General features: G+C 42.4%; 1 protein-coding gene across 2 annotated transcripts in view; it reads right to left on the bottom strand.

Moving 5' to 3' along the window:
• The window catches only part of LATS2 (large tumor suppressor kinase 2), a 54,508-nt gene that overhangs the window by 7,729 nt on the left and 19,962 nt on the right, over positions 1–26,817 (bottom strand). For both annotated transcript variants that reach the window (XM_068144155.1, XM_068144160.1), the window contains exons 3-4: positions 7,679–7,811; positions 2,376–3,913 (exon numbers count right to left, since the gene is read on the bottom strand). In XM_068144155.1, the coding sequence (XP_068000256.1) occupies positions 2,376–3,913; positions 7,679–7,811 (1,671 nt within the window). The remainder of the gene's footprint in view (positions 1–2,375; positions 3,914–7,678; positions 7,812–26,817) is intronic.

Raw genomic sequence — 26,817 nt, 5'->3', positions numbered from 1 at the left:
CTCATGCCCTGAATTTGCCATATCCAAGATTGGTCTGCGCTTTTAATTTGACTGAACAAAGAGGCATGGGAAAACACTGCCAGAGAGGGGAATGGAACAAACCTGATCACGGGATTTGGTTTGCACCTTTCAGCCTACACGCAGCAGTTCACTTTGTTGATTGAATGGTTCTCCAGGAACACTCACATTAATAGTTCCCACCTTGAGTACTTGCAATTAAGAAGGTGTTTTTGACCTACACATTCCAAGTGCCTTGGGAACCTTCTTTAGAAACTGGTTTTTCTTCCTCTGTGAAAAGCAGCCTCCACTTTCAAAGTCTGCAGATCTCTTGAACTTACAGAAGTCCCATGAACTACTCCCTTTTCCCTTCCAAAACATGTGCATGTATCTCTCAGGCCTGCCCTCAGCCCCTGCAGCCTAAACCTGGTGCTATTTTCCCTTTCAATTTTGCCTCTCTACCTAAGCTGTAAAAAGCTGGCTTGACTGCCTCCTGTCTCCAGCATGCCTCCAAGTAACTACAAGTAAGATTTCACATGGCTGTGGGGAGCAATCTCCTGAAAAAGTGGGAGGCAGTGGTATCCAACCAGACCTTCTTCACCCTTCAAGACAGAGCCTACACACTGTCAACTCTGCCCACTTCTGTGCCTGTCCCTCTCCTGAGAGCCACTGAAGCACCTAGGCTGATCCCCAAGTTCCTCTTCTAAGTTGGCCTCTGCAGCATTGCCCCTTTCTTTCTGCATATGAAACAACTGAGCCACTTTGAGAGAAATATTAGTGCCTGGTGAGAAAAGGCAATGGGGAGGAGGGTGGAGGGAGTTGTAGCTGACTGATTAGCAGCCTAGAGACCCGAGCATACACCCACACAGCTGCTGCTTAGATTGATTTAGTTTTCTATATGTAGTCTAGGTCTTCAAAGACAAATGTGGGCAGCCAGACTACGCAGTGAGAACCCCATGGCAGAAAATGAAGTTAGTATGAATAAAGGGTGGAGGAGGTCTGCTGAAATTTGCAGAACAGGTAGGATGAATTTTTAGACTGAAGGCGACAGCCAAATCAAAACAAGTAATACTGTTTTTAAAATGTAAGGCAACTACAATCCATACTAAAGCAAGTGTTTATTGTTTTAAAATAGTTACTGTGTTGTGGGTTTGGTAAATGCTGGAATAATGGGATAGGCAGGTAGCCAAAATCTCCTGAGCGTATGCTTCCAGCCACTGATGATGTTGCTAGGGGAAGGAGTTGTTTCTGTTTATAGGTGAATTATCTGAGTGATGAAGTGAAGGAAAATTGAAGAGTCAGAAGAGAACAACTAATGCAATTAGCTGCTGTTCTGCTTCTCTAGAGATTATTCCCTATTTTAATTTCAGAATATCCAAGCAGTCCAAGACAATCTGTACTTGCAGTGAGGATAAACTATTAACTGTCACTAAAATGCCAACCTTTCCAAAATTTTAGAAGCTATTTGTTTAATTTGAACCTCAACAAACAAACTGCTGAGCTTTCTGGACCAATGTAAGCATCAAATTAATTGACTCTGCAAGTTGTGCTAGGGAAGACTGAGTAGTTAATTATTATGCATTATGTGTTAATAATAGCTTTCCATAGAGTTTACCCTTAAATACAAAAGTAGACTCATCATATTCTACTCATGTAGGGAAATTAAAAACAGAGCTGCCAGAGCCACCATCAGAACTTGGCAGCTCTCTTTTAAGCAGCCCTATCAATCAGCTTAGCTTTGAGAGCTACAATCAGGCACGAAAGAAGCTCCTTCACTCAAAGTGCACCTCCCTTAGACCCGCTTCTACAACAACTTCCAGCAAGGGTCCCACATTGAGTTCAAGCTGGCCAAGATATGATTCTTTGAATTATATTATTATTTCTATGTGTTCAACAGGCAACTGCCAGTCAAGTATTACAAACTCATCTGGAGATATGGCACAGTGAATATACTGCCAAGTTCAACAGAGGCTGTGGTGAATGAGGGACTATCAGGGAGCAGTGAGGAAGAACTGGAGCAAAGGGAAAAACTTTTCAGAGCTTTCAAGAGCTACCAAAGCACTGCTAGAATTATCAGAGCCTCAAATATGGCTTATGAGTTCTTGACTCAGCAACCCTAATACTTTCCTACTATAGGAGAGTTCTGCTTCTATTTTACCTTTCTGGTATGGAGGTATATTACTTCACATCTCAATTTTTTCAAACAGCCTCCCAGACCTTCATTCACCTCTCTGGGTGAAAGCAGCCTGGCATAGGGAAGTGTTGGATACCTACTACTTCCAGTGGAAACTGTCTTTATACATTTTTTGACTGATTAAACCCAGTCATAATTATTACTACCCCATTAGCTTTTACTGTAACAAAACAAGGAGAGTTACTTTCGCCATTTCTTGCTCCAATTGCAATCTTCTGTTAATTTTCTGCTGGTAGGTCTTTATGACGTTTTCCACATGCTGTTCCATGTAGAACTTGAAGGCAAAAGGTGAGTAGCTCTTTATTCGCGATTCTCGCTTTTCTTCGTCTTTGCCGTTCTTCCGCACGGGCACCGGGGACGTCTGAATCTGCTTTTTATCCTTGCTTGCCTTCTCAGCTTTAGTGTTCTTGCTGCTTTTATCGTTTCGCTCGCTGTTCTCCTCAGCCTTATTGCACGTTGAATTGGGAACCACGCGAAGGGTCTGCTCTACGCCCATGCACAAGCAGTTGATATCAAACTGCTCAGAGCTACCAGGAAGTAACAAATGCTTGGGATACGGTGGCGGTGGACACCTCAGTTCCTGGTTACCGTAATCCACGTCTAGTTGATAGGCATTAGCTGCTCCAACAGGTGGCACATGCTGCTCAATGATCTCCAAGCCATCCACAGCTGGTGCTTGTGCAGGTAGCCAACCAGGATGGGAAGGTCCCACTGCAGTCTGAGGCTCAGGTCTCATCACTCGCATGCTCTTCACTGGCTGGAGAATATGAGCGGATGTGACCGCTGTGATTGTATTTGGAGACGTAATTGAAGGATCAGGTTTCCCTGGAGGAACTTGTCTTATAGACACTGTCACCTGTGGCTGTTGCTGGTGGTTGTTAAATGAGTTTGTTCTGCTCGGCACTGTGGCGTCGGGTCTGAAGGATACGTGTTGCCGTGGAGATGTTTCTATTCCTGGATTTTGCAAAGAATCTCGGCGTGACGGCGTCGCTGCCTGCCACTGCTGAACTTGAGTATTATTCATGTCATAGAGGTCCATGTTTAGGCTATTTCTAGATGGAGTTAAGAGATTTTGTGGTGGACTGTCTGAAAAATCATTGGCAAAGGCAGGGCCTCTGGATATCGCATGCATTTGATGAGAAGAGGGACTCGTCTGTTTGTGATGAGAATGTGATATATACAGGCTTGCTGGTGCCTGCTGAAATGCATGACCAGAATTATTCTGAACAACTGCCCCTTTATTCGGGAGATTGGTGTATGCTCCCTCCTGCTGCATCTTGTTTTGGAAGGATGGACTCCGCTGAACACCATAACCCATAGGTTCCCCCTGCACCATCATGTGCTGCCTGCTGTAATGTTGGCTGTTGGAGCCATGGGATGCCTGTAGCTGCAAGGCTTGATTGCTGTGATTAGCCACTGGATAATTAATCACAGAAGACTCAATATTTGTAGGGTATGTTTTCTGCTGATGGCTTGTTGGTGTGCTGTGAGTGCCTACTCCAGAGGGTCGCTGTACAGGAGCATTCATAGCCGTAGACTGCGAAGTGGAGATTAAATAGTCCATGTATGGCCTCGGAACGTCAGTAAGCATATTTGCACCTTCTGCTCCGAAGCCTGTCCCTTCATAGGCTGCACCACTGATTTGATGGTAGGATGGAAAAGATTCATTTGATCCTTCAAAGCTTGGCCTGCGGGTTACATTATTTGGCACAATGCCCTTTCCTTTAGAAAAAGAACACAGAAGAAGAAAATTAGGAAACAATTCAGGTGAATCAACTGCCTTGTGTTACTCATCCATCTATACCTACAGACATACACACACACACACAGAGAGTTATAAAAACACCTCACAAAATCTAAATTAAGCACTCAGAACATTTGAAGTTATAGGTGCCAAGTATTACTACTGATAATGAGCTACTGGCCCACAACACTGCTCATGCCAAGAATCATCAGGGAGCCCTATCAAATCATGAAAATAGAAGCACAAATTCCTTAACTGTGAAATCATCAGATTACACTACAGCCTGGCTTTTTTAAAGCTGGACCAATATTATCAGGCATTACTCACAGACAAGAGGAGATACAGAGCAGGGTGTTAAGTACATCACCAAGGGGAGAAGAAAGCTCCTGGAAGGACTATGAGTACAACTTAAAGTCAACATTCCTGTAAACTACTAGGTCATCACATAGTCCACGTCTCTACAGTGAGCTCACTGCTGATGCTGGGGACTGATCTGTTTACATCCCTCTGTTTCATCATTCTCCTCAAAACCTCTTGTTTTCCTCTCACAATAAAGGCTTACAGTTTGTCCTGTATCCTTTCCAATGTGTTGGACACAGAGTATCCCCTCTTATTACTCATATCCCATCTGTTTGGAAGGCAAATCCTTCAGGGTGTCAACATGTTAATCTTAGTTTGAAGAATGTGCAGAGACAAGATAGCAGCATTCCTACACTCAAGTGCTAATAGCACTTCTCATCAGTTCTTTGATCTGAGGAAAAATTGCAGGTGTATAAAGCACTGGTTGTGCTAAAAAGACAAGGAATACTCTGTGCTGTCACTGTTTTTTTGTTCCTCTTCTGGTTCTTTAGCTTTCACAAATAACAGAACTTGGCTCATTGATGCCTAAACCATTTCCTTTTATCATCTTGACTTCACAAGGTCTGCAAGAATAGTTCTATTGAACTAACAGGCTTGGACCCTCTATGGCAAGCTTTCCCAGTTATTTGCATCACAGCATGTCTCCGATGAGCCAGGTGCAGCACACCTGAGCACAGCTGTTGCCTTCTTGCCTTGACACACCAGCCCTGCTATTCACAGACACACAGGGACCTGCACATAACTAACACAGGTCTATGCACTCTCTCTGCACACTGAAGAGGCTGCCCACACACTAAAGGACACTTTCATAAACAATGCAGTGTGGAACAAATAATCAGTAAGTATGCTTTAAAGTGAAATACATAATTGCCAGCTTTTCTTCCTCTGAGCACACAAGGCTGTGCATGCTGAGGCTGTACTTCCAACAGCATGCCCTGGTAGCTCATCTGATGGGACACAGAGAGATGCACTGATGAGGCTGGAGCAATCCAAAGCATTCTAAGAAGTGGTTACTCTGTCCTGGAGGCGGGAGGCAGCCATAATATCCATTTGTCATCTCTGTCAGTATGAGTCATGCTGAGCCTCAAGGGCAAACTGTTTGCTATCAGAAGCCACAAAGGAAAGTAGCAGCAATAACTGTCCCCCTTTGGGACACATACCTCAGCTCTGTAAGGAATCTTGCTGATGTCAAGAGAGATATGAAGTCCACCTCCTAGATTTGTATACTATTAAGTCTGTTCTGGTCTGATGAAGGAGTATTTGAATGTGTAAAGACACCAAACATGGTAGCTGTAAATGATTTTTTCTTGACATGTTCCTAGACAACACTGTAACTGCTATGACTATCTCTTGCCTGTGAGGGTTTTAGATCAGAATGTGTTCTTAAGATTAAGAACACTCATGGGATCATCTGCTTTTATACATACATAACTCTCTGTTGCACAGTAATAGCTTCTAAGTTTTGAGTCTTATTAGTATGACGAAATTCTTGTTAATGTTACCACTGAAGTTAAAGCAGAATGAAAATGGTATTTGAAAATCTATTTCCATTTTCTGATGTGCAGAATTCAAAACCAGACTTTAACAACTTCTCAAACTGCAACTGAAAAGTTCCCCAGCAGCATTACATGCTTCCTAATGAACCAGAGCAGACCTACTCTATCGTAGAACAAACAGTATGACTTTGTGGCACCTCAGGGAGGCAAACATCAATTGCATGATAAGCTTAAGTTCTGTGTACCCTAAAAGCAAGGGTGAATCTTCAGCTTGAATGGCAAAGTATTCAAAACAGATGCATGCACTGGAATGTTAAGAAAGCAAAACCAACCAAACAAGAAAGACAACTGAGCAATTAAAATCTTAGCCTAGCAATAATTTTCAGCCCTTTCAGCTCCTTAGGACTCGATGTTGTCTTTCACTTTAAGGAATTAAATCTTTGCTATGCAAAGCAAAATACAGTTCAGTGATTTGGTGGCAGTTCTTTTAAACTCTCCTTAAGGCTCAGTTGAGGCCACAGGTACATTTGTGCATGTTCTAGGACAGAGCTCTTCAAATGGCAAACTGGCCAGTACTACTTTGTCTGTCAGGTGGTCATCCTGGAGGGCAACACTGTGGGAAATGCCTCCTTAGGGTTTTTGATAATAAAACAGGAAGACTGATAGAAAATGGCAAATGAGCTGTTCCTTACACAAGACCACTACCATTTCCCACATCTGAAGCATTCCTGAGAGTAACCACCTGGAAAATGATGTCCATTCATCTTTCTGTCTTCCTTATATGTGGCTACCCTCAGAGTCTCCCAGGAAAGAATGGACTTTATTGAAGACCTCCTTCCTGTCCAGGGATTTCTCTTGTGTAAACTGAATGAGCTTTCTCTTCCTCAGCTTTCCTCATCTCTGAACATGCCTCTCTATCAACTATGCCAGATTTAACACCCTTCCCAACAAAGTTCTTCAACTTGATCAAGAAGGAAGGTGCTGCTAAGGTGGCTGAGAAATTTGTGATGTGAAAACCATTTGCACTCAGTAAACTCAATTAATGACCACACTTAAAGATCTATACTACTGTAATCAGATCGATTGAACAGATTTCTTAAGCCTAACATTGACAAGACCTTTAAAGTCTAAATGTTGTCAGTGACACAAGAGAAATTCCTTGTCCAATGAAACAGGCCCCTGACAACAGCTCACCAATCCACCCAACTCTTTGTCCACTAACCCCTCTGCAGCCTGTGACCACCGTGTGATTAAGCAGGTTCAGCCAGTCAGAGGATGGTTATTTGTCTGCTTAGCCAATTTTTGAAACTGAAAGAAGACAAAAGCAAGAAACTCTAGCCAAACCAGAGTATATCCTGATCCCAGATCAAAAACATTCTGCAGTGCTGTTAAGTGCCAGTATCTGAATAGAAACAACTCTTGCAATGCCTCTTGTCAGCTGTGGTCTGATGTTTGCTGACGAGGCATACACAGGGCTCAACTCCTCCAATTTGCTAATTTACATGAAACAGAGTTGAAGCAGACTCGTGGGGATGAGTGAATAAACTTCTTCTATGTTCTCCCAAGCTATTTCTGCAGTGTACTTAAACACAGATGAATTCTTAGGAAGTGAGTTATCTCACAGCAGTTACCTATGAACAAGCTTCTCCCTCACAGTAGACTTGAGATGACTGAGCTGACTTGCACTGAAGGATAAACACCACTGTGCACAAGGACAACTTCTGCAAAGCAGGTGAGCTGCGTTCAGCTTCCAGCCCACCTCATCTTGCTGGGCCATATTCACAATACTGCCAGTCCACTACTTCTTACCAGCAAGGACTCTACTTTAAAAAGCAGAATATTGCAACCAAAGCCACAATTTAATAAAATAACAAAGCTCCTGCTTACCTGGTGAGGTCTGCTTAATTACACGCACTATCTGTTCATTTCTGGGATCCAAGTAGCTCATCTTACTGATATACTCCAGAGCTGCCTCAATGCTTCTGCTGCCCGTCTGCTTCAGTGCTCGGACAGCCATCTCCTGTGCAAAACAAACGAGAATTGAATCGCATCAAGACAAAACCCAAGCACTGGACTGCAGGCTAGAAAGCAGTGGTCATTCTTACATTTATAGAAACATTTTGTAATTCACACCAGATCACAGCAGCCTGAATTCAAGTGGACTCCTATTCTGAAAACATTTGCATGCCTTACACAAATCAGAAATTGAAAGAATAAAAGAGCAAAAGCCACAACCTACCCAAACTCTGGCAACTATAGAAGGGTCAAATGGAAGTGTGTACCTTAGATGTCCTTAAAATAAATTCTGAATCAGGTCTGTCAGAGGCAGCATGGTTTGACATAAGATGAAACAGAATGAAAATTTTAGCTTTTGGTATTTGAGAGCATGTCTCTTAGTCATACCTGAACACTTTGAAAGCTTTACCCTTTCAGAGGTGCCACAAGAAGCTGATAAGGCAGGGGTTGATCTCTGTTTACTAAAGTCAATGGGAGAAGAAAGACTGTTTTCACTACAGCTGGGCCATCATTCACTACCTGTTTGGAGAATGACTCTAGGCACAGTGGACTGCATGTCACTGGTTAGTCTTTTTAGTTGTATTTTATTGGGTACAAATTGATCACTGAAAAGTTAATATGAGTGCCAGACATACAACCTGTAAACTAAAGCTGGGGCAAACGCGAATGTTCCAGTTAAACTACTCTAATGCAACCATGGTTATCATCCCCTCCTCTACAACCAGCAAGACACACACTCCTGAAAATTGTTTATACTTCTGCTGATAGCTTAGGTATATAGGATGCCTCTCAACAACAACTCCAGCCTTCAGTTGCAAAGCAAAACTCATGAATCCTCAAACAAGGCTGTATGGCCTTGTCTGAAATGATGGAGAAACTGAAATTCAGAACTTTAGTGTTGAATTCAACTAACTGAACTTCACTCATCAAAAATGAAAGCATAGAATAGATATAACAGGAACTAAACTGACCTTTGGTGACAGAAGATTAGAGGACTGATTTGAACTGGACTCCTAGCTCTTGGAGGGCAAAAGTTGAATGAAATGAACATAAGCATCAAAGACTCGCCTGCAAATGTCAGATATCATATAATCTTGCCACTTTATTGCCATTTTTAGGGATGGGCCATCTGTCATCACAACCTGCCCACTGAGTGCTGAATCAGATGGAGTTTATGACTTCTTGGCTTGGTTTACTGATTGCAGATGTGTTGGCTGGGTTGGCACAAACGCACTGCTCTCCCACAAGTCAGTTCTGCACACTGGCTAACATAACAGTCAGTCAGGTAGCCTCAACATGTATGTCCTTTCTCCATACCATCAGCAGCAAAGAGCAACATTGCTCAGCTGAACTGCAATTATTGCAAGTATCACTAATTGTTTACTTAGAAAGGGAGGATCATCTCAGGTGACATTAATTCACATTTAGAACAGAGCCACACGCTGGCACTTGGCATTTTGCTTTGCTTAGCTCAGTCCCCTCCTACTCCCCTCAAAATGGCAGCATTTTCTCCATTACTCAGAGGTTCTGCTTGGGGAATAGCTATAGCAAGTCTGAATATTTTTCATACAATTTATGACTCATAATTCATAGAAAGGCAGTAGTTGGTTTCACATTTCCTATAGCTGAAATATTTCACTGGCATCAACACATTACTAAGGGCAATTTTAAATCAACAGAAAACTATTATGTATGAAGGAAAGAATTTCCCAGAGTGTGTTTTTCCCCTCGTTCTTTTTTCTTCTTCTGGTTAAATTTCTAAAGTATTAACAAATTCACATCCTAGTGCTCAGCATTCTCATCACCCAGGGACTCTGGGCTTTACAGCCCAGTTCCACAGGGCTGCTAACACACTCTGCCCATTTACACCAGCTAGATCTAGTCTCAGGTCACAAGTCTTAAAGACTCCTAAATTGAATGTGCTCCATATGCACATTTGGACTAGCTTGGATGTTGTTTGGGCTTTTTATGCTTTGTCTGCTGTGGAGTACCAAGAGTACAAATACTTGGTATTCATACTAAATACTTACTATTTAATGGTACTTAATGATTAATAAAATAGCCCATAAAATAACCCATAAAATGTGTTTCTCCTGTTCTTAGCTTTGTTGGCTGTAAACAATTCCAAAGGGCTAAAATAGGTCAGCACCATAGTGACAGCTCTGAAAACATTCCTCTCACCTCAGTACTGTTGCACTACTTTCTCCTTTTTTGCCTGTCAGAAACACAGAACAGAAATGACACTGTTGATGAAGGTGCACATCCTATGTTCAGTAGATATTGTAGGGGATTCATATTTAAGCTCCAGTGGGAATAATAGGAGAGGAAAACCCCAGGTACATTTCACAGTGGTCTGTACAATAACCTAAGGGGGTCAGCAAGAGCTTGGGACCTATAGATGTGTCTCTGACAATCTCACCCCTGCAAGCCCCCAGTGCTGCAGCAGCCCTGTGCTCCAGATTACTGCCTCTCATCTTTCATTAGGTCAGCTCCCACCCTCCAAAGGGTTTGCTCATTACATACCCTGTTTGCTTAGCATTTACATTATTGCTGGAAAAAATGAAGCAAGTTTTTTGCAGTTCAAAAGAACACCTGTGATTCTCTGTATGCCATCCCACACCACTGGCTATTTCTCTCATAGCTAACTTGAGATACACATACAGACCCAGTTTCTCATGCCACTGGGCAAAGCCTTGCAGCACTTCCATGCACATGGAGAGTGACCAACAAAAGATAAACATTCCATATGCAAAAGGAAAGGGCTTTTCTCAGAATCAAATCACATACAATTCTCCACCCAGGAAACAAACTCCCTCTGGAAGCATGCAATACTCCAGGACAGTAGAGGTCAACAAGAAGCACCAGCACTGCTAACAGAGTCATTTTGGATGGAAAAGAGCTGGCTTCTGCCTCCTCTGCATTGGTCTTCCAATCACCATCCTTGCTGCCTACAGCCCTCTCCTCTCTGGCAGCCACATGAATAGAGCTCTACTCACTCCAGCATCTTTTCATTAGGGATGAGGGACAAGATGACATATGGCTGAGGCTCACAGAGGGTGTGCTCTGTGCTCAAGGCAGCTACTGACTAATAGGGCATGATGGCCCTGTCCTTTCTGTAAGAAATGCAGTGATGAGATCTGCTGAGCAAGAGAGCATGGCTGGGATGAGGCATTGAGAAGGGCAGGCCTCCAGAAGCCTGATGAAGGGGAAGCTGGCTCCCTGCTGGCAGCAGGGGCCTGGGCTGCATTTGCAGAAAATTGAAATAAGGACTGTTTTGAAGGATGGGAAGAAGGGTATGAGGTGGATTAAGCAATGACAGTAATTACCCTTGTTGGAGAGCAGAAGCTTAAGTGAGATGGAGGGTGTTTGTGAGAAGCAGCAAATGTCTTAAGAAGGAGGAGAGAAATCAAAGCCGACATCTTTCACCCTGATAATGTAGACAGTAGACAGGCTGAGGAAACAAGAGGACAGACACTGGGCAAAGATAAAAGCATGCAGCTACGGTGACACAGCTAGAGCTGTAGTGATTTTACACCACTCTAACATAAGAACGTTTGAGAAGAGATAGGAAAAAAGACCAGAAATGAGAGCTGGAAAAAAAAATCAGCTCAGAGCAGTATCCAACACCAAAGCATTCAAGTAGGCACAGGATCAAATCCTGCTCCCATTGAGGTCAGCAAAGATTTCTCCATTAACTGCAAGGTACACTGCATCAGGCCCTCCGCTTCAGATCGTTTCCTTTTCACCAGGCCAAAGCCTGTCAGCTGCAGTATGGTTTGAGAAACCTGGCCACTGGCTGCGCTCTGCTAACCCCACAGCCAGCTGTCAGGCCGCAGGGAGAAACACAAGCTGCTGGCAGCACGCACAGAAATCACAAGGGAACAGAGCGGTCCTGGCCCCAACTCATTCTTTGCATTCTGTGTATTCCCTTCAGAGGATTCAAACTTCTCTTTTTGCAGAGCTTTTATGCACCTTCTCGCTTTGAGACATCACTAGTGGTTGGTGCAAAAAACCAAACCAGAAAAAAGTAAAGGTGAAATGCTACAAGGGGAAAACATGCTTTTACAATTAACTCTAATCATTCAGTAATTAATGTTACAGCTGCAATATTAAAATGAGGTTTTAATGGTCAGCTGTAGTTCTGAACAGATCTAATGGAAAACCAAAGTCAGGCCATGAATCGTAAAGCAGCTTGAGGCAGTGCTGCAGGATCCCAAATGTCTGGGTTCTCAGTGAAAAATGGGGAGGGGGCTGTTTCCCAGGTGGTTGCTACAGTGGGCTACCTGAACCAGACAGCTGCATGGTCAACATGCTCTACATTATTTCCCCAGCCTTGCACTGATTAAAGGCAGCTTTCCATGAGATTTCAAGATTTTGCTAGAAGGAAGGACACCTTTGTGCTCAACAGGGAAAATCCTTGTTTGATGGTAAACAGATATTTGGATGTGTGCACATACAGACTTCATCTCGCTCTGCAGGCAATGTGAAAGGCTTTCCCCATGTTACCCTCTCGCCTGGCTGTACTCCACCAGCATTGGCAGAGGCTTGCGTTCTTGCTGTACTACAGGGTTGTCCAGCAACATTTTTCATTCAGAAAGCTCCTCGTTGCCAAGATGTATTTATCATCCAAGTGAAGATTGCACAAGAGGTTACAATAAGTAAGACTTTTTCCCAAGAACATTGTGTCTGAAGGACACAATAGGTCCTCCAAGATTTGGCAAGAGCAATTAATTGCTAACAACAACAAGAATTAATTGCTTGCTTTCCATTCACAAACAAGGATGGGCGACAGATGCAGGAAACAGATATAAGGTCCCTGCGGAAGGGAAAAAACTAAAGCTGATGCCAGAAGAGATGATCCAGAATTGATTACAAACCTTTCTATGATAGCCCACCACTGCAGGAATTTTCATTCATTATTTTAGACACACAAAGCCTAAGAAATTCCAGAAACTATGTATCCAATACACTCCGTCAGGACTGCTGCAGCCCCCAAGAGCTGAAAAAGTTATTTTGTAGTATTCTCTCTCGCTAGCTATTCTCTCCTTGGATGCTTCATGCAATTTTGTGCTCCTCTTCTGCCTGTTTTCAGGTTACTGACACCAGGGGCTAAATTTTCCCCACAACTTCCCATGCCTAACTATAAGCCTGATTAAAATATTCGAGCCACATAATTAAGAAACTATCCTGAGAATCATTAGTGCTCATCTGTTTTGGTGTATCAAAGAAGCAGGAAACCTAATGAGTGACCATTTGTTTTCTGCAGGACCACTTAGTCCATTCATAAACCACATAACCCACTCAGAATGGAGATCTACCCCAAGGCTAGTTAAAAGTTTTCTGCCTACACAGCTCCTGTTACGAAGCTCCTCCAAAGTTATACTGCTCTGGCAGTGACAAAACTCCCTCTTACTTTCATCCTAAACTACACAGGGGCATTTTATTCCCTCAGCCTTTAGTTTTGATTCCTTTTAACTTTAGCACAGCCCTGCTAAGGGATGCTTTCAGCTTGGCCTTCTGGGCTAAACAAATCACATTCTTTTTCACCTCTTGTGAAATAGGCTCTTAATTCTCTTTATGGCTATAGTAGTCATAGAGTAGGAAGGCTCTCAAGGGATGTGGACAGACTGGATCCATGGGCTGTGGACAGTTGTGTAAGATTCAAAAAGCCCTAGTGACAGGTCCTGCACTTGGGTCAAACAATCCCATGCAACTATACAGGTTTGAGGAAGAGTGGATGGAAAGCTGCCCAGTAAAGACCTGGGGGTGTTGATGGAATACAAGCCAGCAGTGTGCCCAGGTGGCCAAGAAGGCAGACAGCATCCTGGCCTGTATTAGGAACAGCATGACAAGCAGGACCAAGGGAGAGATTGTCTCCTTTGTACTCAGTGCTGGTGAGTCCACACCTTGAATATTGTGTCAGTTTTGTGCTCCTCACTACAAGAAGGACATTGAGGTGCTGATGCATGTCCAGAGAATGGCAAAGTTGGTGAAGGGCCTAGAGAACAAGCCTGAGGAGAAGCAGCTGAGGGAAATGGGATGGTTTAGTCTGTAGAAAAAGGAAGGTGAAGGGAGACCTTACTGATCTCTACAACTACCTGAAAGGAGATTGTAGCAAGGTAGGTGTCAGTCTCTTCTCCCTTAGTAACAAGTGACAGGACAAGAGGAAATGGCCTCAAGTTGCACCAGTGAAGGTTTAGATTGGATATTAGGAAAAATTTCTTCACTGTAAGAACACTGGATTAGGCTCCCCCAGGGAGACAGCTGAATCCGCATCACTGGAGGTGTTTAGAAGTGCAGAGACGTGGTGCTATGGGACGTGGTAGACTTCGTAGAGTTAGGTAATGATTGGACTCAATGATCATAAAGGTCTTTTCCAGCTGACATGTTTCTGTGATTCTGCTAATGGAAAAAGTATGCAGAAGAGACACCCTGTAGCACAGAAAGTTGGGGCACACAGAAAGAGAATACAGAGAGGTGATGAAATGAGAGACTCACTAAGTTAAATCACAAATAAACAACTGAGTGTAAATTAGGAATTGGGAATTACAGGTAAGGAGCAACTTTAACCAGAAGGCTTTTAGGTAACATTTTCAAGGGATATTTGAAGAACTAACAAAGGGATTATGCCCAAAAGGTAGAGGGAGGTTTTTGGAAATGACACAATATTCTGGTAAATGACCTATCAGAAGAATAACACATACAAACAAACCCCACATGACATTTCCTGCTATGCCACTGCTTATTCTGCTTGCCTCCAAACTCTTTTAGTCCCCTACAGAAGGCAGGTGTATTTACTGTTCTGTGTTTGTGCAGCATCCAGCACAATGGGGTCCTGCTATTGTGTTTATGGCAGTATGACAGCTTATTATTAAAGTAAGATAACCAAGTCCAGTCCAAGATATTCAACTTGGAGTAGTAGGCAAAAAGATGTTTGGCAGGACAAAATGTAAATTCTCCTTGGTCCCAGGATAGAAACTCTTGTACTGCTAACACCACAAATCAGTCCTGAAAGAAGGTAGCCATAACCCTCTAAGCCACAGGACATGGTGCATTTCCTATAGCTTACAGAAGAAATGAGGCAAAATCAAATAATAGTAGCTAGAGACTGAGAAGTATATTTTGATGATCAAGATGATAGCTGTTCAAAATATTTATGGTATCTTTTCAGATTAAAACCAGCTCTGGATGATTAAAAAGCAAACAAATGAAACAGGAAAACGAAGCCAACATTTGGAATTCATCATGTTAGGTTTTGTATTTTACTAGCCCTAGAACTAATACAAAGTTCTTCATAAGCATCACCAAAAAATCAAAATAAATGGGCCATCATGATGCTTCTCTACTGGTTTTTCTCAGCTGCTTTTCCTTAGATTCATGACTAATCAAAGCTACTGAAGTTCTTCCAAAAGAAGAAAAAACTACTCTATAGGCTTAGGAGCAGAGTATTTATAAAGAACAACCACCATAACACCTTCACCAGCTTGGAAAGGGCGAGTCAGGAAAAAAAACACCCAAGAGCTGAGAACCATAACTGGAGACATGACATAGCTCCTTCATAGGTGTCTCAAAAGGCAGCAGTTACCTCAGAATACTTTTGAGCACTGTGCAATGTTTACCAAGAAGCAGTATGTAACTTATTTTGGGGGGCTTTGTTTGGGTTTTTCTGCTCTTGTAAATTAACTCATATAGTATATTCCCCCACTGCAGCTCTCTGAAAGATACACGGTGTTTGGCCACGGGCATCTCGCAGAGGACGCCTGCCATTCCGCCGCGGTGCATTACAGCCCTTGTGCTCCACGAGTTGTTCAAATATGGCTCTTTGCATGGAAAGGAGAGATACAGACTTCGGGCTATAAGCCAATCCAAGGACCCAAAGTTAAGACGTTTGGAAATAAACCAAGCATGGCTGCTCTACATATTTCCAAACAAATGCCTGCAAAATGAGAGAGTATTTATAACAAGGCATCTTCAGACAAAGAGCACGGACGTAAACACTTCAAAAAGCTCTGATGAACTATTCGAGAGATGCAATCTGTTTAAAAGAAAAAACATCCACGCAATGTCAATTTTCAGATCCAACTGAAACATTTAACCAGACAACTCCTGTTGATGTCCCAGCATCCACATGTATGGGTACAGAAATGCACAGAGATATGTGTGTGCATGCCTGTGCATGTGATTTTGTTGAAATGAACCTAATTTCAAGACAGACTGTGGGCCACTCAAAAGCAATGTATTGAAAAAGATATGACACTTTCTTTCTTAACTGTATCTCCAGCCAGCCAGGACAAGTATTTCATTATATATATATGTACATCTATTATAGCATTTCTGGAAGCACATCAGGCTTTAGGGAAAGGAGCTGGAAAGAGGAAGGTCTGCTGGAAGAGGTCCTGCCCTAGGCAACAAACCTGTGCTCTGCATGAAGCTCAACTGTCATGAAAGAGCAATTGCAAACAGGCAAGGAAAGAGAGACCACAGCATTAACAACAATAATGGAAAAAGAGTGAAAAGAATCAAAAGCCATCCTGAATGCCCCTCCCCCTTTTTCTTTTCTCTCCAAGCAGACTGGGAAGCAAGAACAAAACTGAGCAGCTCTGTCCCAAGCAGGACATAGGCGTAAGAGGAAGAGGAGCAGAGTGCAGAGAGCCCCATCACGAAAGAAGCTTAATGGATAGACCTGAAGAACAGCAACAATGAGCCTGTTGGGTCCAACTCATCTGGCCTTAGAAAAAGCACATCTGTGGCTGAAAAGCTGGTGGTAGAAGCCTAGTTTCCACAGATATTTGGTGGATAGAGTGACACTGTTGGCACCCAAGATACATCATGCTGCTTAACTCAGAGGCTCTAACACCTCCTTCTGAATGTACCCACTCTTTCCCTCAATTTTTGAAGGAGCACAGGCTCCTAAGTTAGCAATCAAACTTGGCCAACACTAGCAGGCAGCAGTAATATCTCCCCAAGTACAGAAAGACCCCAATCTGGAAACCACATGCTTTGCTCCAGATCTTACTTCAGAACAGATGTGTAAGGATAGAGTACACAACATTCAGTTTTTAACACATACAGTAGTCCAGGACTATTTATATACCAAAATTCAAGGGATTTGTTTGCATTAATGGTGAAATAAAGGAGAGGGGGGGAAATGTGTATTTGTACATCTTCACTGCTTGCTTGTGCAGTGCTTGTACACTAGCGGCACAAATCCTTTCTAACATGAAGCCACCTGAAGCCTTCTGCAGTGTGCTGTGCCCTACACAAACACCAGGAAAGAATTCCATTCCAAAAAGCATTTCTTATTTAAAGCAGCACAAACAGTTGCATATACAGCCATAATTGTTCCTCATTACTTTTTAAGTCTGGTCACTGGAGAGCTATTTAAACTATTTAGAACTCAGCCTAACCAGATGCCCCACAGTGGCTGCATCGACAGATAGAAAGTTGTACAAATCTCTCCTAATCTTTCTTCAGCATGGAAGCAGAGGGAACTCAAACCAGGAGCACTATTATGTGCAGGTTTGGAAATCTTATACTGAAGCCAGATCATGTTATATAAACAGCATTTATAAATCACTGCATTGTCAGGTTTATGTTACAGAGCAGCAAGGAAGGGCTTTGGTTATGTCATACATGTCTGAATGCACCTGTACATGCAAGTGTGTACGTAGCAGCTTTCCAAAGGTGCTCTTTTTCTTCCCTGAAATCCCCTCATGTTGGTTATAGGGGTTATACATATATATATATATATATACAACGAACTTTCCCCTCTCTTGTTTGTTAGCAGGTTCAGTCTGAGCTCCAGTTCTCTCCTGTCCCTCCTGACTGGCAGCCACTGTGATGACCTGTACTCTGCATTAAATAGGGGAGGCTTAAGAGTTTCTGGTGTTCCCACAAGCCTAGCCAAAGCACGCCATGGCACTATTCATCAATATGTTTAACATTACTAAGGTAACATAACATCCCACAATAGATTTTGAACTCTGAAGAAGAGGAAACAGTAATTAGGAAACAAATGATTTGTCCCATATCACGAATCATTATCCTTCTGTAATGTTCACTGAAAACCTCTTTCAAATTCCTGTTTATATTTCACAATAACTAGACATGTTAATCAAACACACCATCCCTTTTCAATACCAAGCCTGACACTGGACAAGCTCTGAGGCTTACCTTTTTAACTCAAAGAACAAGTGCTGCCCATCTAGTTCTCCAAATCAAATCCTTTCTACAGAGCAGAGAATCTAAGTCAGGGAAGAGCTTGTTACCAAGGCTCTGTATTTGATCCAAGTTGCTTAAATCTTGAATACAATACCTCCCCATCTCCCTGTCTTCTGCTCAGAGTAAAGCAGTCATGTTGATGCAGCACTGAGTGGCAGGCTTTGCCAAAAGCTATTAGCAGGCAGTATCAGGTGTTACCACCTTTATAAATAGGAGGAAGACATGCATGGGACAAGAATCTTCAAATACTCAGTCACCATCTGGCTTGAAACCTTCCTCTGGATTGGAATGATTTGCATCCAGAAAGCAATAACAGATCCAGAAACTCAATTCAGAATTAAGCTTGAAAAGACGAGAACAGGAAGCACTTCCCTGTTACTTCTTCATAAGGTATACTGAAATCATTAGGGGAGCAAGAGAGGTGCTGTGCATTTCACCAATGCAATCAGTATCACCCAACAAAATGGGCAGACTTCAGCACACTGATTTCTCCTTACTCTACTCCTACCCTTGTCTGACACAAATGAGTAAAACGTGCAAGTTTGGCCAACAGTGCTGACATTAATACCGATATAAGTATTAAAGGTCAGTTTAACAATAATAATATACACTACAGCAGCCAGTATGCAATCAATACAAGCTCCCAGGGGGGAAAAAAATCCTAGCAAGTTGCCTTCTGGAATTTATTGATTCCACTGAAATCTTTCAAACTCTCAACAGACTTAGAACACAGAAGGCATCTTCAGAGTTGAGGCAGAACTGGACACAATTGTGTGGGGGGAAAAAAGCACTGCTGTTTTAAGAAAGACACCCCATTATAGCTGCCTTTCCAATTGTGCACCAGGCTCCTCATACATGAAATCCAGCCACAAAATATGGCATCTGCTAGTCTGCACTCTGGGGGCCCAGGTGAGTGCCTCCACACTCAAGGTGTGCAATCTTAAAAAAACCCCAAAACTAAACCCCATCCTGATCCAGACAGAATGCATCTTAAATTATGAAATATATTAAGATGGCAGTTCCAGCAAAAGCATCACCTTTCGGTGTGAAGGCCACCTGCCATTTTAAAAGCACTACTTAAACTCTTATTTATTCCCTTGGAACCAAGTTCTTTCAGGTTCTTTTGCCCAGGTGGGATGTTTTGCAGTCTCAGTTGTACACTTATTAGTAATCAGGGCACACTTTCTGCAAGAGTAGCACACCATCCCTGCTGGCCCCAGACCCACTTTTCACATACTGAACTGTCTGCCCACTTCCTTTTTTGAGACAGCAACTTCTTACTCTATCAGGGCAAGTAAATCAAGCTGGATAGAATAGCAGCTCAGTGAAGGTTTCACGATGAGCTTATTCCTCTTCATTAGCAACAAGTGATGTGTTTGCTAATTTTATTGCACACGAGTTAGCCAAAAATGCACTTGGCTGGCATTACATTTACAATAACACTCTTTGTGTATCAAAGCATTTTTTCCCAGTGGCTCAGGACACTAAGATGAGGGTATCCCATTGCTCTTCCATCTACTGTAAAGATCCACATATATTGAGTTATGTATAAAAGAAGGTTTTTTAACGCATATTCACAGAGCTTGCAAATGATTTCTTAGCCAGACTGGATACAAGGGACTTGTAAACTGTATTCAGATTCATCAAGAAGAGTTATGAATTTTGTTGTCCAGGAATAAAGCCCCAAAGCAAAGAACTGTGTCAAGGACTAGAAGAGCTTTTTGTGCTGCCAAAATCAGCCGTTCCCTAGAAAGTCACAGGGTGCTGCAAATTTGCAACGCTTTAGTACTGCTTATTGCGTTTCTCCACATCCAACTCTGCAAACAGAGGTTTGCATCTATTTCTGTTACCTGTGCCTCTGTCCCTTTTACTGAGCACTGCCTACTTAGGGTATTACAACTTTTCTTACATTTCCAAAGATTTTAACATTTTAAGAGTGATACTCCTGTGCTTGTGGGTTGATTTTGTTTTGTTTTCCCTTAGGGGTTTCATTTTGGTTTGTTTCTTTTAGTTTTAAACCACCAGAACTTTCAAGTGTTGCTTTAAAGCCTCTTCTCCAAGGCAAGAAAAATTCAAATAAAGACAGTAAAATTAAGTTGCCCATGCATTTTCAAGGTCAAACACTAATATAATTTCCCAAACAGGGTTGAAGCATATTCCTAACATGGCCTTCAGAAGTTCAGGAGAGCTGTGTTCCCCTTAATTTTAATTTGCTGAGTACTTGAATAGAACTATAAAACCTCCATGGTACCTGGTTGGAATGCATTACCACTCAACTGTTCCCTCCTTTGAGTATTTATACCACAATGGGACCCCACTGACATCAAGCAGAAATGCAGAGTCAAAAAGAAAAACAAAAATCTGAAGAATACAGCTCCTCTGTGAGACAAATGAAGGCTACTTCTCTCTCAGCTCACAGTCCAACATAACACGTCTCACGTGACTGGAGGAACATCTGGGTTTTATCTTGAGATTCCTAGTATTTTTCAGTACAGACACATACACACACAAGCAGAATGCAAGTGTGCTGAGCAAGACAACTTGGCATATTTATTGCTCAAAAAGCAGAAAGATGTAGAACATCAGTTCTGAACAACAGTTCAGTGTGCAACATTAACAGTGGTAGGTGCTGCACTCTGGTCACAACAACCCCATGCAGCACTACTGGCTGGGGTCAGAGTGGCTGGAGAGCAACCAGACAGAAAGGGACCTGGGGGTACTGATTGACAGCTGGCTGAACAAGAGCCAGCAGTGTGCCCAGGTGGCCAAGAAGGCCAATGGCATCCTGCCCTGCATCAGAAATAGTGTGGCCAGCAGGGGCAGGGAAGTAATTCTGCCCCTGTCCTCAGCACTGGTTAGGCCACACCTTGAGTACTGTGTCCAGTTCTGGGCCTCTCAATTTAAGAAGAACATTGAGACTCTTGAACATGCCCAGAGAAGGGCAACAAGGCTGGTGAGAGGCCTTGAGCACAAGCCCTATGAAGAGAGGCTGAGGGAGATGGGATGGTTTAGTCTGGAGGAGAGGAGGCTCAGGGGATACCTTACTGCTCTCTAGAACTGACTGAAGGGAGGTTGTATCCAGGTGGGGGGTGTCTCTTCTCCCAGGCAACCAGCACCAGAACAAGAGGACACAGTCTCAAACTGCACCAGGGGAAGTTTAGGCTCGAGGTGAGGAGAAAGTTCTTCACACAGAGACTTGTTAGCCATTGAAATGGGCTGCCCAGGGAGGTGGTGGAGTCACCATCCCTGGAGGTGTTCAGAAAGGGGGTTGACATGGCACTTGAAGCCATGGTTTAGTAGTCATGAGGTCTTGAGTGACAGGTTGGACTTGATGATCTTTGAGGTCTTTTCCAACCTAATTGATTCTAGGATCCTATTCTATGATTTATGTACAGTATTAACAGTTGGCATTTTCCAATGTTATGTATTGGCTACAATGCTGTATGTATTTTTTAAATTATCATTCAAAACTAGAATAAAAAAGCATTTACCTTTTAACATTTTTAATCAATATGTTCAACCTTGTAACACAATACACTCAAACTCTGCAGCACTAGGGATCTCATTAGACATTTGCCAGAGGTCTCCATGCAGAGCTTAGTTCCATTAGCTCTATCAAATACACATGTATAACTACAGGTTCAAAAATAAGAATTCCTAAACACCACCCACTGCCACTTAATGATTTTTAATGCTACAAAAGTACCCTTTTGTACTGAATGCTTGATACTACTGCTAGTCGCTGCAGCATTCTGCAGTTGCAAGATAAAACTCTCAAATTTACTAGTGCTAGAGGCAAAAAAAAAAAAAACCCAACCCAGAAAAAGAGAAAGAAACCCCCAGCTGGATAAAATATCTTAAGGTCAGGCTTTTTACATGTAAAGCAGCCGCAGCAAAATTATTCACATTCTTAGCACATAGCTGACCGGGACAAGATTCCACAGAGAGGTAAACAATTCCCCCGAGAGAGCAGCTGCATCTTCCTCAGCTTGGGAGCTACAAGGGGGAGGGAGAAATGCCCACTGGGGTGCCCAAAACTAGCCAGAAGTGGGAAGAAAATGAAAGACTGCTTCTGCTTTATGGTAATGCGTCAGCTGGCCTTTCTTTTTCTGTGCTCAGTAAGAACACAAAAGCGTAAAGAGAATTATTAAAAACAACAAAACCAATTACAAAATCAGTTGATAACACATACTTTGATCTATGTCCTAGAAGAACCTTGTTAGCAGTCACCCATGTCCAGTTCAACATAAAAGAGCAGGAGGAGAAATATTAGCTAATATTGAACAGAACAACTAAAGAATACAGTCCTCTAGCTGGCTTTGCTTTTTATTGTGTAATTATTTTCAAAAGTATATTTTGAAAATATAGTAACATTCCTTTCTAGGTTTCCATAATATCTCACTTAAACTGGCCTTGTTTTATCTGGAATTTCCTTAACAGCATCTTTACTCAGTTCACCCTGATGTTATTTCTGTTGGCTGCCAGCCAAGCAGCACACTTTAACAGTCAAGACACACAGTACTGAAGAAATATCTTCCTTGCTCCTCTCCATTTATGTGCAAAGGCTGTGATAGGTATTTTAGGTTGTAAGAAAATAAATCCTCTTTCAAGATCCTCTTTAATGCCATCCCCTTAATGTTAGTATCTTCACACAAGCCTGCCATTATCCTTCAATGAGACCAGCTGCAACATGAAAAATTACTATAACATTAATTTCAGCATTCATAACTTAACAGTAATTACATACCATTCACCTGCAAGTGTGCCAGCAGAAAACTACTGCATGTCCCTGACTGCCTCTCACTGGTCCCTGTGCCAGAGATACGACCTGCTTCCCTCTTGCTTGACCACACTGCAGTTCACTCACTGACGGAGACAAATGGGTTAGTATAAACCTATGAATTAGCTGTGGAAGCTAACTCAGCTCATTTTTACCCGACTGAGGTGGGGTTAACTCCAGCAGCAGCTCAGCTCGGGCATTAAGACCTGGGTGAGAGGAAGAGTAAGAAGAGACCTCACTGAGCAGATGGCTGTCTCTGAAGCACAGCTGGAAGCAGAAGAACACGCGAGCGCAGGCTGAGCGAAAATTCTCTCAGCATTTCCTCTGATGGTGGGTGACAGCCAAGGCAGCTGCTACGCTCTCAACTTCTCTTTTCTTTTCTGTGCCCCCTTGTGATACCCCCAAATTGTTCCTGTGTCACTCCCACCTTCCCCAAAAAGTTATTTTTAACCTGGATTAACTCCTTGATTGATCTCTGCTCAGCTCTGCAAACACTGCGCTGGCACAGCTTGTGGGAATGAACCAGGAAGGAATGAGTAGGAAGACAGGACCCCCTGGAGCCCCAGCCCAGAAGTCTCCTCTCCTGCTCTCCTATCAACCTACAAACTTCCTATGTGAATGGAATAAAGTTATGATATCTCAGATCATAAGGTTTCTCTCTCTCTTCCCCTCTCCCCCCCTGCTCTGCTGCCTTAAGAAAGTGTTTAATTGAAGGATTTTGTGTGCTGGTGTCATATTAGGTTTAACCAGCTAATCCCTCTCTTTCTTGTGCAGTTATCACCTAATATTTCAAGGCAACAAAAGGACATTTTCCAGAAATACATTTGATCATCTTAACAAGATGTAGCCATGGGGAAAGAGTCTTACATGGTGTGCTATAAATCAACACGTTAGACAAGTCATTCTAAACCGCAGGAGGAAGAAAAAATATCTCACTGTACCAAGCCAGTAAAAACCCTGTTACACTGACTCTAGATGATATTGGACCTATTCCATAATAACTATATTTCTTTGGAAAATATATTTTGAACTCTGAAGTCTGAACTTGATTAGACTAAAACAAAGAAGAGGGGGGAAAGCAGAGCAGAGGACATGATTCCACTTATCCTTCCTCCGCAGCTGAAGTCAGAGAAGAAATCTTGAGAAAGCAGAGAAAGAAACCAGTCCCTTGACCAAGTCACTCAGTGTTGACATGTTTACTTGTTGCCAGTAATCCTGGCAGCGGATCAATGTTCCTCACAATGTTCCTCCCTCTTTCATGCCTTTACTTACACTTTCATGAGACTTGTTCCCCAGTGCTCTCAGCCTGCATCACTTGATAGGAGAAAAACTGGAAATTGTTTTTCAGGTTTCCTTATTATTACAGCATATACTCAGCTGCATGAATACTGTTCAAAGACAGCAAAGTGTTTCTTCTGAGATCTTTAAAGGTGCAAAATATTTGGAAACCAGTCAAATATGAGTAATCACTTTTCTTCCTTGAGAAAGCATTCTTAAGAGTCAGGCCTGCAGCAAAATCATGCCAGGCAAAATTCTTCTCAAGTATTTCAGACATGGAACGAAACCTGCCCAGTGCTTTGAGAGGGTAACACCAACAGTAACAAGCACAATGCTACAACATGGTGTGGAAGGGAGGCTTCAGAAACTAGGAGGCAGCAATATGCAGTAGTGCACCAGTGAATGTCTGCTTCTGGATGATGTAGAAAAAATAAATATTTTCTGTGCACCTTTCTGACAAAACTGACAAAGATAAGGATACATGTCTGGTTAGGTAAATAAGTTCCAAGTTCCTAAACTTCTCCTGTGAGAACTGGGTGGAGACAGTACCCCTGCACTACAGGTTCATGAGCAGATCTATGTTCATATGCTTTGAGCACGCCAAGCCCCAAACAAAGCTAAGCATCTACAGTAATGACACATGGAAAAGGTCCCTGTATTTTAATGATCGACTTCATCCTACATCAGTAAGGTCTGAAAGGTTGTCTTGGAGCAATTTCTACAGCTCCAGAGAAATGCTTTCCTCACTTCTATTATGCATGCATCTTCCTTGGGTTCCTGTGTATGTGCACACTGCCTTGGATAGTGCTGTGAGACACAAAATTACAGAGGCAACGATTCCTGAACAGCAGCATTCAAGAAGACACTCAGCTTCCAACAACAACGTTCACTTCCTGTAACAAGCATTGCAATTGTCTGTTCCTTTTCACTAAGGCATTCATCAGCTTTTAGAATTGTTGACATTGATTATTTTTAATCAAGCTTTCCAGTATCTGCCACCATCTTCACAGATTAACCTCAGAGGCCAATGATAAACAAGCTTAGAAGTATATAAACATTAGAGAACTATGTTTGAAAACCTAAAATTAGGCAAATTTTTTTTTCACAACTGAAATCTGTAGGATTTATGTACCAGAACCTGCAATATCTGAGATGTTGGAACTATCCAAAGTACTGCCAAGCAAAGAAAACAGTAATATAGTAGTTCCATATGCAGCCTATTATTTGAGTGACTACAGCGATTCTTGTATATCAATTTTAATAGTCAGTTTTCAGCTCTCAGCTCATCTCTGCAAAGGGGTAGAACTAAGAATCTAGAGTAGAAGTACTCAAACCCATAGTAATGACAGCCTACATCTTATTCCATTTCCTAAATGCCAAATGAGCTTCCAACAAGTATTACAATGCTCCTAAGCATTGCTGCCAAGCAACTTCTGCATTCTTTCTAACCTGAAGCATATGGGCTGGGACATCCCACAAGCTGACCCCTCATTTACTCCTGCTATAAATATTTAACCACATTTGCAATACAACTTCAAGCTCTCCTCTTGAAGAACATTAAGTAAGCAGACAGTAAGAACAGCAGAGATATATATGTGAACAACAGAAACACTAAATATCATTATGCTTTTATCTTCTCCATGCTGTAACCTTCATAGAATCATAGAACCCACCAGGTTGGAAGAGACCTCCAAGATCATCCAGTCCAACCTATCACCCAGCCCTATCCAATCAATTAGACCATGGCACTAAGTGCCTCATCCAGTCTTCTCTTGAAGATCTCCAGGGACAGCAACTCACCACCTCCCTGGGCAGCCCATTGCAATGGCAAATCACTCTCTCTGTGAAGAGCTTCTTCCTAATATCCAGCCTGAACCTCCCCTGGCACAACTTGAGACTGTGTCCTCTTGTTCTGGTTCAGGTTGCTTCCTACATTTTTACCCAGGAACACCAGTCCAGGTTGTACCATCTGCTGGGAAAAGGCTTCATATTCTGCAGTGATGTTGCTACACACAGTTTTACTGCAATGCCAGTGTAACTGTGGCTTTGTATTTGATTATTGCTGTGATGGAGCAATGCAGATGTGAAACTCCAGATGAACTGCAAAACCCCTGTTAGCAATTTCCACTGGGTACATGTTCCATATCACACCAAGCTTTTCTCCCATTCTAACATGCAGATCATAGACCAAAGATCCTATTCTGCCATGTTGTCTTATAATGCTATTACGAATGCTTGGAAAACTCTGGGGACACTAACTAATCATAATTTAGAGAAGAAGGGAGGAAAATATCAGATATGCTTCCAATAACAGGAACACCTTCACTAGTTATTAATTATCACATACAGTTGGGTTTAACTACCTGTGCAATCTGAAAACCAAGATACTGATATTAAATAGATTTGAACAGATTTCCATTTAAGGCCAAAATTTGTGCCAAAACCTAAGCCTAAGTAAACGGACTTTGCATGTGTATGTACTGATGGAAATTGAGGGCTCTTACTGGTTGAAATGAGCAGCAAAGCTCCAGCTTGGTGCAACCAATAGGAATTTTACTGTTGTTTTCCATGAAGACAGAATTTCAGCCCAAGTGGTGCTGAGGCTGTAGTCTCAGTCTAGGTATGCACAGTTGATCTGCAATCCCAAAACGCCACTGTTTCCAACTTTCTCATTTCATCACATTCTGCACAGCAGTGCCCAGCGATCGAAGCCCAGTTCTACCACAATCTC

Source organism: Melanerpes formicivorus, unplaced genomic scaffold, assembly GCF_026170545.1.
Source record: "Melanerpes formicivorus ecotype bairdi unplaced genomic scaffold, bMelFor1.0.p_v2 SCAF_1, whole genome shotgun sequence".
In the NCBI taxonomy this organism is placed as follows: Eukaryota; Metazoa; Chordata; class Aves; order Piciformes; family Picidae; genus Melanerpes; species Melanerpes formicivorus.
This window is presented reverse-complemented; position numbering and strand designations above follow the sequence as displayed.